Genomic DNA, 12,270 nt, shown 5'->3' on the forward strand with positions numbered 1-12,270 from the left:
AAGGCCAACTCATTGCTTAGGTCTAACCTTGGTCTCTTAAAAGTCAAACTTTGACCTATTTATTCATTTGATCCAATATGAATCGCCATTTTAAAGACCTACTCCTGTCGTATTGGGAACAGAGAGAAAACTGGAAAGATCAAAAGATTTGGGAGAAATCTCACATTCTATTGAAGTAGAGAATATACTGAAACTGCTGCTCCTAGGTTTAACTTGATTAAGTTTAGGATAGGACTCTGATACACAATGAAATTGGCTATTATATAGTATTAAAGAATACACTGCAATATAATAGTGTTACAAAATTAGAATACACGGAAATATAATAACATTACAAAATACACTGAAACTGTACTGAAACATAATAGTGTTGCAGAACACACTGAAATGTAACAGCGTTACAGAATACACTAAAACATAATAGCAAACCACACTGAAACATAATAGTGTTGTAGAACACATTGAAATGTAATAGCGTTACATAATACACTAAAACATAATAGTATACACTGTTGCTGCTTATAGTTTTAACTTGGCTAAGTTTAGTGCATGACTCAATCAAATTTGCTGTTATACTCAAATAACTAAATCTAATTCAAATAATTAAATCAAATTTAATTACCATGTTAGACGAACACGACTCTTCGCAATGGTATGATATTGTCCACTTTGAGCATAAGCTCTCATGGCTTTGCTTTGAGCTTCCCCAAAAGGCCTCACATCAATGGAGTTAGTATTTCTCACTTATAAACCCATGATCATTCCCTATTTCTCACTTATAAACCCATGATCATTCCCTAAATTAGCCGATGTGGGACTTTCATCATCCAACAAGCCTGAGTCCCAACATATTCTTCGACCTCACAAAAATATATAATAATGGTCGAACATTATTTGCAATTAGATAAATTTACAAAATATATAAAATAATAACTTTTAAAATTTTTAATTGGCTAAATTTTTTTTAAAAAAATTGAATTTTACCATTTTTATATAAAAAAAAATTTAAAGTTTATGTTGTTTATGAAAAATGTTTAGGTTAAATGTATAAAATTATAGAAGGGTTATCTAATTTAATTTTTTACTGTTAGTATTTAATTATATTTTATGTCTTTGAAAAATAGACAATAATAAGATAAGTTCTTGTTATTGGGACAATAAAGCCTCGATTTAGAAAATATAACAATCTTTTAAAGGCAAAATTTTGAATTTTTATTTTACTTATTAAAAAAAGAAAATAGATGGAAATCAGAACAAAAAAGGAAAAAAAAGCTAAACATAGAATAGGAAGTTGTACCACCAACTATACTTTCAATCTCGTTTGACCCAAGTATGACAGGCATCGCTTTTCTTGAGAAGAAGTGCTTAACAAACTATACAAGATTGACAGGCATCGCTTTTCTTGAGAAGAAGTGCTTAACAAACTATACAAGATTTAAAATTTGGATTAGATACTTGATGATCTTGACATTCCCTAACAATATGATTTAGTTACCATCTCATCACTTTTAAAAGTGAAAACTATCCCTACAAATAAACACAAGTCTTTCTACTGTACTTTGTTTTAAGTAAACACGTTTAATCATGAAGTTTCTATGAACCAAAAAGAAATGTGCATGTTGTTGGTATAATAAAATATTGACCGCAAATTATTCCCTTCTTGCAACACCTGACTCACGATGCTCTTTTTAGCCTCTCGAAATTTGGGCCAAAATTTGGGCCATCGAACAGTTGGGCTATCGTGAGCAAATGGCCCATTTTATTTGAGCCCGGCCCAATGCATCATCGGTGTTTCCCTCTTGCATTTCATTTATTCATGGAAAAATATAAAAAATTCATTAAAAAATTTTAGATTAACAAATAATTATTTTAGTTTTTTAAAATAAGTTTAAATTTATGATTATTCATACATACAATTTCGTGATATTTTTTGTTATATTTTAATGGTTCTTTCATCGGATATAATCAAAATATCGATTGATTTCTCATGTTGATATTGAATTTATGAACACATGAAATATGTTGACGTCAATCAAAATTTACCACAAGGATCAAATCTCATTTTAGCTCAACTAGCAGTTTTGTTACCTTTAGTTCATAAACATTCAAAACCTACCACTTAAATATATATATATCAACATGAATCTTTCCAAAACCTATAAACATGAAAAACTAAATAAATAAATAAATAAATATATATATATATATATATATATATATATATATATATATTTATAACTTTAATCTTTCCAAATTATTTTTATTATGTTCAAGTATATGTATCCAATGTTATGTCATTAATTTAATAAAAGTGAAAAATCAAAATAACTATTTTTAAGAATTTCAAAAATTAAAATAGACATCTTAAATATATAAAAATTGCACCAAAAATATACATTAAAAAAAAAAATTAAGTTGTCAACCAAAATAGAATTTAAACTTTATTATCCTTAATTCAAAAACAACTACACATGCAAACTTTTTGAAATTTATACCTTAAAAAAAAATGACTTTTTGAAAATTTTCTTAAAAGTAAAAGAGACTTTTGAAACTTAACACATACATACATGTCAAATTTCAAACTTTAAACGCCTTAATTTTATTAGAAATAATGATCATCTATGTACGATATTCTATTATTTTAATGAAGATATGTACCTCACTTATATACCCGAGCTTTTTTCCTTAATTAGCCGAGGTGGAACTCCAACTGTCTTCAACAAATACACCTTTAAGATGGCTCAAATCCTGACATTGATTTAAATGCAAAATTTAAGAACATATTCTCTGAGCAAAACCCAAAGAAAAAAAATATAAAGGCCTTTCCAGATGGAAAAAAATAAGAGGATAAATGATTGAAAACTACGAAGGAATTGGCACCGATGCCAATTCGGTGAAGTCGAATCAGAAACAGGTGAATTGGAGAAAGAACCAATTGGCCCCACAGAATTTATGCCAAAGCAAATTAACAAACAGTCTTCATCTCTCTCTCTCTTTCTATATATATACGACCACTATTCTTCTGAACTCCCCAAGCTCAAACGACAGAGAGAAGAACAATGGGTTGGTTGATAAGAGAGAGGAGAGGCCCATCATGGAAACAAGGATGGGCAGAGCAGGCCTTGGCCTCCATAGCTCCTCCGCCAAGGCCTCTGCTTGCTGTTCTTGGAATCTTGGTCATTTTGCTATCTGTGTCATCATATTCAAGCTACAGATCCCAGGTGAAAAGAACAAAGGTCAATTTCAAGATCTTTTTCTTGTTATTACCTCTAGTGTTTGTGTTTGTTGGAAACTCGATTGTTAGATATGGTCGTCTTGTAATCATCACTCCGAGAACAAAGCTCGAGCCGGTATACGTCGCAGAAGGCACCGCTGCCTCACCTTGGGGTGCGGCGGCGTTGCTGGTGGTGTTGTTGGTTTTGATATCTTATCAGCCTTACTTCCACTCTAAATGGTTTCCATCAATATGGAGACCCTATTATTATTAGGCTGTGATGCTTTGGCTTTGCGTTGTTCCCTGCAGTATGTTCCTCTTAATTGCTACCTTCTCAATAATTCCACAAATATGTTGTGAGAGTACTAACTTACACATGCATACTGCTCCTTAATTTGAGAGATTTGAAAGGGGTCTTTGATTCACTTTCGACGTCTTTCTTCTGTTTTAAGCTCCCGTCCTCCTAATAACCAAAAAACGAAACATGTTATTGTTGAGAATTGTTAGGAGAGGAGTCCCACATCAGCTAATTAAGGGGTTGATCGTGGGTTTATAAATAAGGAATACATCTCCATCGGTACGAGGCCTTTTGGGTAAACCAAAAGCAAAGTCACAAAAGATTATGGTTAAAGTGGACAATATCATATCAAATGAAGAGCCGGAGGAAGAAGAATACACGATCACTACATCTAACCAGCCTAGAAGGATTGTCCATTCACAATATTCTTTCATTGTGATATCAGATTAAGTCAGTCTATCTTAATTGCTCACAAATTTGACATTATTGAGAGATCACAGGCATGAGGTAAAAAGGCATATTCATTTAGGCAAAAATCTCTCAATCTCTTCGCTATTCGTTTGGAGAGGGGAACGAATCATTTCTTATAAGGGTGGGCTTGAGCAGTTACAAATGGTATCAGAGTCAAACACCGGGTAGTGTCCCAGCGAGAACGCTAGGCCCTCAAGAGGGTGGATTGTGCATCGATTGAAGAGGAGAACGAAACATTCCTTATAAGGATATGCAAACCTCTCACTAATAGATGCGTTTTAAAACCTTGAGGGAAAGCCATGACAATATGTAGTAAACTTCAGTTCTGGTTTGTGCTAGGTTTCTCTTTCAGGACCCATGTTTCATATAGATTACAATTGTACTGGAGCAATATGAGCATCTCATTCCTAAAAAATGAAATTGGAAATGGATAGCTATAGTTGATAAATGGATCATATGCACACAGAACTTCAAACTTAGATAAAGAGAACAACAGAGCCTAGGAGTAATAGCTGAAGCAACAAGACAAGAAATTCTTACCTTTCCAGAATCTCCATTGCCACGAGGTGCTTGTGCAGAAGATGCCTTTTCTTTTTCCTTCACTCCTAATCCATAGGTTTTCTAGCCAGATGTGCATCGGTTTAACACCGATGCGCCAGTATGCTTTCTTGAGACTTCCAACTCATGAAAGATTCTACCAATTTCATCGTTTAATTTTCTAGAATCAACCTCAATCTTTTCCAACTTACTTTCTAAGCCTGCTTTTTGTGCAATCCTTTTCATTATTCGAAGATTGAAGTTCTTCCATATTAGCAAGAAGATTTTCAATCTCTGCACGATTATGCCAGGAAGGTTTTCAGAGCTCCTTTCGGATGCTAGCGTTTCTCGTAATCTCTGCATCTCGCAACTCTAGGTCTTGGAATTTCGTGTTCTTTCGTTAGATTTTCCAACCTATAATGAACTTCCTGAAGAAACATCCTGAAACTATTTGAAAGCTACAACTACAAAGTTCAAAAAGAAAACATTGAAGAATTTAAAAGATACTGGATCACATACATATAGATCGGTGGTTTTAGCAGAGAGAGGGCTAAAAATTGTTTGAAATCTTGCAACTCGTTGTTAGTCATTTCGGCAACATAACAAAAATATCGATCGAGGAAATGCAACAATGTCAAAACCTAATGAACTTCTTGAAGAAACATCCTGAAACTATTTGAAAGCTACAACTACAAAGTTCAAAAAGAAAACATTGAAGAATTTAAAAGATATTGGATCACATACAGATAGATCGGTGGTTTTAGCAGAGAGAGAGCTAAAAATTGTTTGAAATCTTGCAACTCGTTGTTCATCATTTCGGCAACATAACAAAAATATCGATCGAGTGAAATGCAACAATGTCAACACCTACAAAAAAAAACCTGATATAATTTGACAAAGAAAAGCATCTCTCTCCTTCAAACTCATGTTGAAATCCGACTTCGATGCATCAAGCGATCGTTCCATATCTCGCAAAAACCAAATTCCCTTTCAACTACACAGAAACGCCCAAAATTTCTCAGCAACAACAGACTAAAATCTTCACGGCGTTCTTCTTAAATCGGAACAAAAGAGAGAGCGAATTAAAGACGGAACCGATACCTGGCAGATCAAATCTTCGTGAAGACGAGTAACTGAGGTCCACCGATCTTGTTGCAGTCTCCCTCCCGCGCCTTTTCAATTTTCATATTAATTTTAAAATTATATTTTCAAGTTAAGAAAATTATTATTTTAAATTTGGTATGTGAACTTATTTTACCATTATTTTGAGTTAAATATTTGAAATCAATATATTAAAATGACAAAAATATCCTTATACTATCCCTCCCATAGTTGATGACAAAATAGACATTTTAGAAATTTTACAACATGAAAATTTTATAATATATATATATAAATAACAAAGAAAAAACTTAAAAATAGAAATAGAAGTAGTGTTTATAATAAATTTAATAATTAATAACATTTATTAGACATAAATTATAATAAATTTTATAATTAATAGTATTTATTAGGCATAATTTAAAAATGTTATAAGTCCTAATTTCTAGAGTAAATACGGAATGGAAATTGGATAATTTCTTTGAATTAAATGTGAGAAATTGTCTGTGTCATGATTTAAAATTATTGTTAAATATTGGACCCATTATTATTCTTCAAATAATTTTTATTTTAATTTCAGATTTTTACTAATTTATAAAAAATTAAATTAAATTAAAAGAACACCGTATGGTAAATATATATATATATATATTGTCATTTCCTATAATTTACAGCTGTGGCGCACAATGACTCAATTAGATGAGGATTAGCTCCAACGTCTGTTGTTTCATTATTCACCTTCTAAATTTATTAGGCATTTTCACTTAATTAATAAAAATATTGATTAAATTTTTATAATTTATTTAAAAAATACTTTTTTTAAAAAAACTTCAATAATATCTTCACATTTTTTTAAAAAAAAATCCTGAATTCCATATTTTTATCCATAAAAACAGCTAATTTTATAGTTTGTTTAAAAAAAAAAATACAAAAATAACTTTAAAAAAATGTTATACTATAAACTTTTTTTAAAATAAAATTAAAATATATTTACTATTATTACTATGTTTTAATAATATTCATACCTTTTTTGAAATAATATTAAAACATTTCTAGATGATCTATGAAGTATTCATATTATATCATCAATATAATATTCGTATATATATTGATGATAATAAATTTTTTTAACTTTTTTATTAAAATAAATGGTGTTAAATGTTACTTTTAAAAGTTTTGTGGATTTGTTTTAATTATTGTATTAATGATATTTTAAAAAAAGATAAGGATAATAATAAAAATTTTAAATTTTAATAAAAAATTTACCTATGGTCCTAAGTTTTTTTTTTTTTTTTTTTTTTTTTAATTTACTAATAAGATGGTGAGGTGACATTTTTTAAAAACTATTTTTATAAATATATATATATATATTTTACTCTTTCTTCGTCGTCTTCATCCTTTTTCACGTTGCATCATCATCTAAACCATGAAATCCACGTATGCACCATTGAACTGAAATGAACCCATGCTCACGCACAGTTTGAGGTCTTTGCACAATGTGATCGAACAAATTAGTGGCTTTAATTGTTCGAGAGCTAAGATCTCACCTGATGTCGTAGGTCATAGATGTCTTACATATACCTCATCTAAAATTGTTTAGAATTTGTAAATATGGTACGTTACCTAGGAAAATGAAATAAACTACCTATAAATTACTGAACGAAATTTAATGCATACTACTGTCCCATCTTGACTTCCAAAGCTCTGTTACGATTTTAAATGATAGGTTTCCTCATCATATGTACGGGATTGCATTACTAACCTATTAGTGGGGAAATTTACTGAATACCTAAAGCGTCCATGCACGTCACATTAAGCTAGTTCATAAAGAAGCTGGTTCGAGATTACTCACTGAAGTCCCACAGCTTGGTTTCTAGAGTCGTATATATCTCGTGCGAGCATTGCCAACTTTTAAATTAATAAATTAAAAAATATATATATATATATTGCAACCACCAACACCAACTATTAATCATCACTATCCCTAATTGGATTGGATTCCCTAATTTTTCCTTCTTGTTTTATTCAGCTAATACTTCTAATATTCCTTTTCCCTACTTAACTTGGCAACAAAACAAAACCTAATTTTGTTCTTATTATTTTTTTAATTAATTATTCAACCTGAATATAAATTTGAATGTTAGGTTAAACTGGACCTAAACGTGCCTCTCTGGATTGCATCTATTTATTTCAATATGACTACGAAATATCGTTTCATATGTTGGGACGTTTGTGGTAGCTACAACGTCATATATTGTTAATTATTGAAATATTTCTGTTCACAGAAGTTTGCAACTAGCTCGATAATTGAAATTTAATGAATTTCTTATCGAATAAGACTAATTATCGATCAACAATCTCATTAATTTGGTTTAACGAGGTGATGGAAGATCGTTTTACTTGTTGGATACCTCTGTGGTAGCTACAACGTCATGTATGGTTAATTATTTACAAAAGTATGCAACTTGCTCGAGAATTGAAATTCAATAAATTTGTCATCGAATAAGAGTAATTATCGAGGTATTTTTTTTATTATATTATTATTATTATTATTTTTTGCAAGACCATGGGTTAATGATAAATTTATATATATTTTAATATAATTTAGGAATACATACTAAAATTATAATTCTAATATTTTTAATTGAAAAAATATATTAAATCGCAGTCTTTCAAACATATTAATAGGTTTTTTCTTTTAACTTTTAATTATGTCTAATAATTTTTTAATATATTCACTATTTTTAAAACTAAAAAAAAATCTAATAAAATATTAGATATTTAATTTTATGTTGGATAGATTTGTAATTTTTTAAATATTTCCAAAAGTTAATAGACTATTTAATTAAAAAGTTGAAGAATTTTATTAAACATAAAATTAAACAAAAATATTTATACATATTTTAAATTTTATAAAAGAATAAATTAATAAAAATACATCGACATTTCAAAAAATTTATTAATATCTTAAACACTTTTAAATTTTTTTTTAAAAATTGAAAAAAATTATTTAACCACGTTTAAAAAAATATTCATCAACTTTAAAATTAAAAAGTTTAGAAATAATCTATAAGATGTCATTTTTATTTATGATTGAATTTATTTTTTATAATGCTATTTTAAAAATTTATAAATATTTTTTAAACATTATTAACTGTAATTATATTTAAAAAAAAAAGGTCGAGTATTAATTACATTTTTTAAAGTTAAAAACTAAAATATATTTTTTAAATACTGCTAAAAAAATTCAAAATATTTTTAAAAGAAAGTAATAATAGTTTTCATTCAACATTACATTTTTTTTATATTTTTCTTTTTCAAAGTTTTATTTTTATTTATTAATTAAAACGTTAATGGATATTTTTATTAATTTAATAAAAAAAAAAAAAAAAAACCATTAGCCGCCTTTGCTATGGACAAGTCGCATTCCAAGAATACCAAATTTGCAAAGCTGGCGCTGGCTGGAACCAAAGTGCATTATTTTAAATATTATTATGTACTTTGTCTTTATTCATGAATCATCACTAACTACAACACGCTCATCTAAACTCGATGTTATCCAACTCAATTCCCTAAGCTCATAGCTTTTAATTAATTAATATTATATATATATTACGTAATATTAAAAATTTAAATTAATTAATTTTTTATTTTATAAGAGAACAATTAAGATTATTTAAATTGAGTTTATAAGTTTTTTTTAATTTATTTAACAAATATGAATTTCAAAAATAGAATTATCATAAAAATAGGTTTTTTTTTTATATATATTTCATAAAATAAAAACATGTCTCGGTTTGTGAGATAAAGTATCGATACCTTTCTTTATGCTAGCAATAAGTTAGACAAGGTATTATAGCGTTTATTTTATTATTTTTTATTTTCAACAACACGACCCACACGATTCCACGTATTAATTCAAAACTCGATCAAGATGTATTTGAACCTTTCGTTGGGTCAAAATGGCTTGAAAGCACTCAATTGGAGTTTATCGGGTGATTCTAACCCTAATTGAGACCTATCAAAGCACACTGCTATACATCAATCCAAAACTTGACCAAGATGCATTTAGACCCTTCATTGGGCCAAAATGGCCTGAAAACGCTAACCAGAGATTATCCGGTGATTTCAACGTTAATCAAGACCTATCAAAATACTCTACACATCAATCCAAAACTTGATCGGAATGTGTTTGAACCCTTCGTTGAGTCAAATTAGAGCTTATCGGGTGATTTCCACCCTAATCGAAACCTATTAACGCACTGCTACACATCCATCAAAAACTTGATCGAGATGTGTTTAAACCCTTTTCTTGGGTTAAAATGACCTGAAAACGCTAATTGTAGCTTACCGAAAATTTATAATTCTTTAGTTTTTAATCGGTGAGATATCTCTTCCATCTCGAGAGTTGGTATCTCCATTTATGTAATGATTTAAAGGAGCCAAAATTATTTTAATTTATTCAACAAAATAATAAAAATATTTAAAGTAAGGAATAAAAAATAAAATAAAATAAAATAAAATAAAATTCCCTTTCTCTCTGTTCACTGAACCACAAAGCCAAAGCCTTTAGCTATAAAAACCACCCCCTCTCTCACTCTCTCAATCATCTCCAAAAATGGCCATCTCCTCCAAAGCTCTCATTGCTTCCCTCCTCCTCTCTCTGCTCTTCCTCCACTCTGTAAAACCCCAAACCCTTTTTTTTTTAAAATTAATTTTTTAAAAATTTAATCTCTAAAATCTCATAATTTCCTTATTTTAATTCCAGGTGGAATCCATTGGAGCTGCTATGGTCTCCCCAAGCCCTCAGAAAATGGGTAATTATAATTTTATTTTATTTTATTTTATTTATTTATTTTATTTATTGTAATTTATCGGAGTTGAACGGTTTGGTTCCAGACTGCGGCGGCGCGTGTGCTGCAAGGTGCCGGCTGTCGTCGAGGCAGAGGCTGTGCCATAGGGCGTGCGGGACGTGCTGTCAGCGGTGCAACTGCGTTCCGCCAGGGACTTCCGGCAACCACCATATGTGCCCCTGCTACGCCAGCTTGACCACCCACGGCGGCCGCCTCAAGTGTCCCTGAGTTCGCCGTCTCTCAACTCGTTTATGTGTAAATCGTTCACGCTCTTTTGTTTTGTGTTTTAAGGATATATGAATATCATAAACTCTGTCTCTTCTGTTGTAATAAAGGTGACGTGTCTTGCCTCTGTGTAGTTCTCTGTTCTTATTTATTTATTTATTTATTTTGAAAATGATAGTAGAAAGGGTAATTTCGTAAATTTTGATTTTATTCTGTAAATTATGAAGAAAAAAAATTAAAAAAGATAATAGTATGGGGTTTGGACGTGGCATAAGTAAAGTTGATTCCTATGGATTGCTGGCGGCGCCACCCAGCTGGTTCCTACAATTATGACGTCAAAAATCAACAGTTCCTTAAAGTTTTCTTTAAATTTTACCCAATTTCTAAAAATTTGCAAAATTTGCAACTTTTATTTCGAGTAAATTTATCATTAATACGTGACAATAAATAAAAAAAATATTTAAAATACAAAATAATTCGAACATTTGATCCGACGTTAAAATATAAAATTAAATATTTTTATTATTAAGTGGTGTTGAAATTATTAGATTTTCACATTTACTAAAAAATTATGGATAATAAGTGAGGGACATTATTTGTGTAATTAAATAAATTAAAAATAATATAAAAATTAAAAAAGAGAAAACATTTGTAGGCATAATTAAAAAATATTAAACCATAAAAAAATAATAATAAATATTGGGCCCTATCTCTTTTGGAAGAAACCCATTCCATTCAGAATGGGAATGGCCCGCAACAATTTCGCTCTTGCAATTTTTTGGGCTGAGCTGACGTGGCACATTATACAAGCCATATATATATATATATATATATATATATATATATATATATATATATATATATATGTGTGTGTGTATATATATATATATTGGACAGTAGAAAGTATGTCTAAATATTGAAAAATAATTAAACCAATAATTTTGTATATTTATCTAAACCTACATTTTTTTTCTTAATTTTTAATAACACATTTTTTAATTTTTTTTTTCAAAATTACATAAATTACACAAAACCGACTAGCATTTTGTATATTCTACCTACCGTACCGCCATTTATACTTCTGAAAATCGAAAGCACTCGTTTTTTTTTCTCTAGACAATTTTTTCTTTGTTTTTTTTTCTTTTTATTTGGTCGAGCATAATTTTTGTTAAATTTTTAGAGGATGTTTTTATTCTTTAAAATAAATAATTAAATAAAGATATTAATGTCTACAAATTAAATTAACCATTTAAAAATGAAGGAATTAAAAAAAAAAAATAATAAATAAATAAATATATATATATATAGGAGGATTTAAAAATGTAATAGAATAGTCATGAAATTACTTTTTAGCCCTTCTCGATTGTGACCTTTTTTGGTAGAAAAAGCTTGGTCGCTAAATTGTCCAACTGAAGTTGTTCTGAAAATCGTAAGCGCTCATTTTTTTTTTTCTCCATACAACTTTCCTTTTGTTTTTTTTCTTTTTATTTACTCGAGCACACTTTTTGTCAAATTTTTAGAGGATATTTTTTATTATTTAAAATAAATAATTAAATAAAGGTATTAATGTC

General features: G+C 29.2%; 1 protein-coding gene and 1 long non-coding RNA gene across 7 annotated transcripts; one reads left to right on the forward strand and one right to left on the reverse strand.

Moving 5' to 3' along the window:
* Window positions 1-2,832: 2,832 nt before the first annotated feature.
* Window positions 2,833-5,850, reverse strand: LOC111798010 (uncharacterized). Of its 6 annotated transcripts, none has more exons than XR_015421768.1 (5): window positions 5,622-5,850; window positions 5,040-5,514; window positions 4,524-4,948; window positions 3,589-3,677; window positions 2,833-3,517 (listed from the first exon to the last, which is right to left on the reverse strand). It is a non-coding gene; the product is annotated as an uncharacterized LOC111798010 (long non-coding RNA). The 6 variants fall into 6 exon arrangements; XR_015421767.1 differs by having other exon boundaries at window positions 4,524-4,967; XR_015421770.1 differs by having other exon boundaries at window positions 4,524-4,967; window positions 5,265-5,514; window positions 5,622-5,848.
* A 4,300-nt stretch (window positions 5,851-10,150) lies between these two features.
* On the forward strand, window positions 10,151-10,832 carry LOC111798811 (snakin-2). Its single transcript, XM_023682145.2, has 3 exons — window positions 10,151-10,302; window positions 10,390-10,438; window positions 10,521-10,832. The coding sequence occupies exons 1-3, from the start codon at window positions 10,240-10,242 to the stop codon at window positions 10,700-10,702; spliced, it is 294 nt and encodes a 97-aa protein (XP_023537913.1). The 5' UTR covers window positions 10,151-10,239; the 3' UTR covers window positions 10,703-10,832.
* Window positions 10,833-12,270: the final 1,438 nt, after the last annotated feature.

Source organism: Cucurbita pepo, chromosome 7 (assembly GCF_057944985.1).
Source record: "Cucurbita pepo subsp. pepo isolate OVF chromosome 7, ASM5794498v1, whole genome shotgun sequence".
NCBI lineage: Eukaryota > Viridiplantae > Streptophyta > Magnoliopsida > Cucurbitales > Cucurbitaceae > Cucurbita > Cucurbita pepo.